At 38.7% G+C, this 5,352-nt stretch overlaps 1 protein-coding gene across 2 annotated transcripts; it reads left to right on the forward strand.

Moving 5' to 3' along the window:
- Nucleotides 1-67: 67 nt before the first annotated feature.
- Nucleotides 68-3,237, forward strand: tfpi2 (tissue factor pathway inhibitor 2). 2 transcript variants are annotated; one of them, XM_014020392.1, is made up of 5 exons: nt 68-192; nt 326-499; nt 2,048-2,227; nt 2,330-2,503; nt 2,944-3,237. In XM_014020392.1, the coding sequence occupies exons 1-5, from the start codon at nt 117-119 to the stop codon at nt 3,024-3,026; spliced, it is 687 nt and encodes a 228-aa protein (XP_013875846.1). In that variant the 5' UTR covers nt 68-116; the 3' UTR covers nt 3,027-3,237. The 2 variants fall into 2 exon arrangements, with proteins under 2 accessions (XP_013875846.1, XP_013875847.1); XM_014020393.1 differs by having other exon boundaries at nt 329-499.
- Nucleotides 3,238-5,352: the final 2,115 nt, after the last annotated feature.

Raw genomic sequence — 5,352 nt, forward strand, 5'->3', positions numbered from 1 at the left:
CCCCACCTCACCCCACCCCCTCTCCTGGGAAACTCTTCTTCTTTATAAAGCTGGAAGTGCCTGAGGTTTTTGTCGGCGCGGACAGAGCGGATAAAACACAGAAAAAAAGTCACACAATGCAGCTGGACTTCCTCCTCCTCTCAGCGCTGTTTACAGTCCTCTCATCCAGCCGCGCGGCGCTCACGCGCAAAGGTAAGCCGCTCTGCTGCCGCCACATTTGATCTTTATAAAGTATTATTTTTTTTWAATGGCTAACTCATTTCCAGTTGTGTTTTTAGACAAAACTTTCAGTGACAGTGTTTGATTGTTTGATTTCCCGTCAAAGCAGAGGCATGCCTTCTCCAAGTGGACGACGGCCCCTGCAGGGCGGACGTGGAGCGCTTTTATTACAACACCATCACCCAGCGGTGCGAGGTCTTCTCCTACGGCGGCTGCCTGGGCAARGCCAACAACTTCAAGAGTTACCCTGAGTGCCAGAAGACGTGCTTCAGAATCCCAAGTAAGAGCCTGATGGGATGAGGGATTGTAACTTTTTAAAGCTAATTAATTTATGGTCCTTGGAACCTCCAGATATCAATTAATAACAATGTTATTTATGATATACTTTGTCATATTTGTTACAGAAAATACAAATAGGAGCCATAAAAATGATTTTTTTAAAACATATTTGTTGTTATTATATGAGCTGGAAGCTGAGAAAGTTTAGAACCACTGGCTTAGACCAGGGGTGCCCAAACATTTTCCCTGAGGGGGCCAAAATGAAAATCTATCCATGGCTGCGGGCCAAATGCAGTTATATAATACATGAAATACAAATACTTTTTTAAGTAAAGTCATTTATTTTGAACAAATAAGCTGTGCAATGACCCTCTTTTGTTTTAGTATGTGCACTTGGAGAAAATCTGCCATACGCTCAAGTAGCAAAGGCTCATGGGACATATCATAAATTGATCAAATATGAGTTTTTGTGGCCTTATAAAGTGTGCAAATCTACATMCGGGGTTAAATATGATCTAAATATTTCTTGTTGTTTCATGTTTCATGTTTAATCCTAATAAATCAAAGATATGTCAGCACCATGACTGAAAACTACCTTCACTACAGCCCTTTTATATAGTCAGTGACCAAGGGAAATACTGTGTTTCTACCTATAGGATAACAGGTTACAWCCTTGTAACTTTGGCAACTGTTGGTGGGCCGAATCAAATGGCTTGGCGGGCCAAATCTGGCCCGCAGGCCCCACTTTGGGCTCCTCTGATTTAGAAGCTGTCTTAATTCAGTTTGGAGAAACACATTAATCCAACAGGACTGACGAGCTAATGGCTAGTCCAAACGCAGACAAGGCCAAAGTCTCCAAACGGCTCCGAACGCTAAAACTTCGTCACAAGTTATGTGAATTTTATAAATCTTATAAGCTCTCAATAAAATCTACACTGCTGATATTTTCACACATTTATTTACATTCAGGTGTGCTCACTCACGTTTAAATAGCAGCGATGTGTAACTTGTAGCGTCATGTCTGACATGATAGACGTGTAAAAGTTTAAATCTTAGAGTTTGTATTATGTGCTGCTGACAAGCTAAAAATGTTTAATCCAGCATATCAGTGGTTGGTTCAAGACAAAACACCAATGGGGTGAAGGTGATCTACCAAACAAACTTTAAAACATTCCTTTGAGCAACTAAAATGTTATAATAATAGTTTATTAAAGCTCATTATATCCCTATTGATTGATTTTAAGCAATGTTTATGGTTAAATCAAGATTATTTCTGGTCACAATTTTTGACAATCTTATTTCAGGAGGAAGAAATTAAAGTTTTCAAACCTTTGCAGTAATAACCATAAAATGTCATTGGAATAACCATGTGATGCAAAACTGTCAGAGGTATAAAAGCTTATAAAACAGAGCAGCAATGCACTGGTGAAACTAGTCAAACCAGTCCTGTCAGTCCATGTGCAATATGTACATTTTTTTCAGACACTAACTTCAATATAGCCAAACATTTCTGTTAAAATCAAATGTTTTTATTCTGTCTTCTTCGCAGAAATCCCTCAAATCTGCAGGTTTCCAAAAGAGGAAGGTCACTGCCGTGCCCTTTTACCCCGTTTCTTCTTCAACATGACCACCATGCAGTGTGAGCCCTTCTCTTATGGGGGCTGCGGGGGGAACTCCAACCGCTTCCAAGACCTCGCCTCTTGCTCGGAGTACTGCAGTCCGCAGAAAAGTTAGTGCAAAACTGAAAGAAACACGCTCCCTTCTAAGATGTAAGTCAATGAAACTGAACGCCGTTTTATTAATTTTTTTTTTCTTTTGAATTTGTTTGCAGGTGTTCCCYTTCTCTGTTTGGACCCTCTGGACAAAGGGAAGTGCTCGGCTTCGATCGCTCGCTTTTACTACAACGCGGCCACCAAGACGTGCGAGGAGTTCACGTACACGGGCTGCGGSGGGAGCAGCAACAACTTTGTGTCGTTTCAAAGCTGCATGGACGTGTGCGTTAAAGGTGAGCACAGTGGAATTCTTAGATCCGGTGTTGTGCGAAATTCAGTTCCCCTGTGAAAATCTGTTCCCTCTAGTGGTTAACCTTAGAGAGAATCCAGGCATAAGGTCAGACCAATCCTAAATGGTTAATATGAGGGAGGCGCTTCCAACACGGGGAACAGATTTTCACAGGAACTGAATTTTGTACAACACCGGTTCGAATGGAATCAGAGAGGAGCTGAGAGGTAACAACTCCAGTTTCAGACGTTTGAAAAGAAGAAAAACTGCTTAGCGTCAGAACAAACTTATCTGCCTGACCTCCACACTAAACCCTACATCTGGTTTGTTATCGCTAACCCAGAGGACACCAGACAAAACTTATCTTCTCTTTGTTTCATCTCCAAATGTCACCGAAGCGAAACTCACCAGTTTCTGTTTTTTTTTTAAATGTTGTCGTTCCAGGAAGCAAAAAGCAGAAACCTCAGGGGAAAATTCACCGGTTGAGACGAAATAAAAACAAACCCATAAAGTTTTTGCAGGCATAGCCGTCCAGCCGATGTTCTCACCTGAACAAGTCCTTCATGGAACTGAAGATGTTTGTTGATGCCAAAGGATGACAAAGGTCGTGTTTCTTTAGATACGACTCCATCGTGACTTATTTTCATGTTTATTTTAAACTGTGATGCTTCTAATTTTGTATTTTGATACTTTATGTGTAAAATGTATGTTTTGTGAAAGTAATACACTGTAAAAAAAACTGCTTCATTTTTTAATAAAATACAAGATTTAAAAAAATATATTTTCATGTTGTTTAGGTGAAGCAAATAAGCACCGAATGTCTTATTTTTTAAAAAACAGCTTCTTCACTTACACTTTATCTACAGGCTGTTTTTCCTTTCCTTACTAATGATGCTGTCTCCAGTRCTTATCAGGTAGTGCACTCTGCACAGCCTTAAATCATGAACAAACAGCAGCTGAATGGCTTCTTTCAAACCTTTCTGCACATTTAGACGACAAAAATWACAGTTTTCCTAAAATGTGCATAATGAGCTTTCAGAAACTAACCGGTAACGTTTTAGCAATTATAATGCAATCACTACACAATAATAAGCCCAAACATGAATGCATTTATGCAGGAAAAAGCACACATTTAATACCAAGTACCTTCATTTGAAATATTTCTATGACTATTTTATTTCGGTCAGTAACACTTCACTTGTCTCAGATAGATGGTTCAAAATATGAGAAAAATGTTAKATGTGAACTTTGCTTTCTTTTATTCCTTGGAGCGTCTGAAGTGGTTTCAAATAATAAATATTTATGGGAGATATCTAAAAAAAAAGAAAAAAGACTCACCCTTTGGGCTCGGCTATAAATAGTAAAAGGAAGCATCGTTCTGATGCAGCTTTTCAAAAGAATGYCACAGGTGAGGGGATTAAGATACCTTTTATCCAAATGTTTTTTTTAATTCACAAACGTGCTCAGATTTAACCATGCTTTAAGTACATATCCTGCCATGTTTCAGTTTTAAACAGAAATCATCTGAAAAGGGACAAAGTTACCGCAGCTTTGGTCACACATAATGACAAAATCTTACGAGATGTGTTAGTGCTCACTGAATATGTGGATGACTCTCAGCTACTACCACACCAAAAAAAAAATCTGTAAAATTGACTAAAARATAWTGTTTTTGTGTTGCTAATGTTGATTAACTGTAGAGGTCATATAATATGTTATAGATGCTCAAGTAAAAGCAAACATATAGATTTTTATATCTTTAAGCATTTTTATTGTAGGTAAATCWGCTGATCAGTCTGCATTTTCTTTCWCTSGTAAAGTTAGACATGGCTTTGATTTTATTGGCTGCAGAACATCAGATAAATTTACACTTTTATTTAGTTCTCCTTTTAAAGATTTTTAACCATCATTTCTCATGTAACAATACTGTTGATTACTTTTAGTCACTGGGATGTCTTTATTCTAATGATTTTAAAGTGCTTTTGAAGTTGGTGAAAGATGGGGCAGAAAGCTGACGCGCCCCCTGGTGGTAGATCTGCAAACAACATGCATAAAAAAAACTGAGCTTGCACTTTGTGTTTCCTGGAGGATGTGTTTGTGAGTGTAGTAAGGGGTTCATTTATCATTTAATGCAAAATCAATGTCATATAAATAAAACGTTTTGTAAAACAGCAAATTTTTATAAAGTTTCAGTCAAAATTCTACACAGGTTATCTTAATTTTAGAGCAACTCATTCATCACCTAATATATAGACTCATTCATTGTTATTTTTAATTTACAGCTGTTTTTAAAGTCATTATTTTGCTCTCATAGATTTCCACATATGATCCTTTTATCCAGTTTTCGTTTTGATCCTGGTATGATTGTGGAACAGTTTGTGCGTCCTTCCATCAGTCAACAAGCAAAAGGTGCACACTGCATGGACACACACACCAGTCCAATTTAGAATCACTAATTTACCTACATGCAAGTTTTTGGTCTGCAGGAGGAAACCAAAGTACCTGCAGACACAAACACCAAAACCCATCCTGGGTTAGGAGCAAATAAGTGACTTCTTGCTTTAAAGTCGCAGAACTGAACAAATGTAAGCAGTTTCTGGACAGCAGCTGTTAAAAAAACAACAACCTTGCACCTTCTAGGAGTAACACACCGCATATAAAACCCTCCAGTGTAAGAGCCACAGTTGCACTGCTGCCAGWTTGGTCGGTTTAAAATGTAGACAAAACATGTCAGCCGCCCAGACGGAGCATCAGAGTTTCCCCCGACATCCATCAGCCTCTGCCATGAAGTGGAATCTCTCTCTCTCTCTCTCTCTCTCTCTCTCTCTCTCTCTCTCTCTCTCTCTCTCACAC

This window comes from Austrofundulus limnaeus, unplaced genomic scaffold, assembly GCF_001266775.1.
Source record: "Austrofundulus limnaeus strain Quisiro unplaced genomic scaffold, Austrofundulus_limnaeus-1.0 Scaffold251, whole genome shotgun sequence".
Classification (NCBI taxonomy): Eukaryota; Metazoa; Chordata; class Actinopteri; order Cyprinodontiformes; family Rivulidae; genus Austrofundulus; species Austrofundulus limnaeus.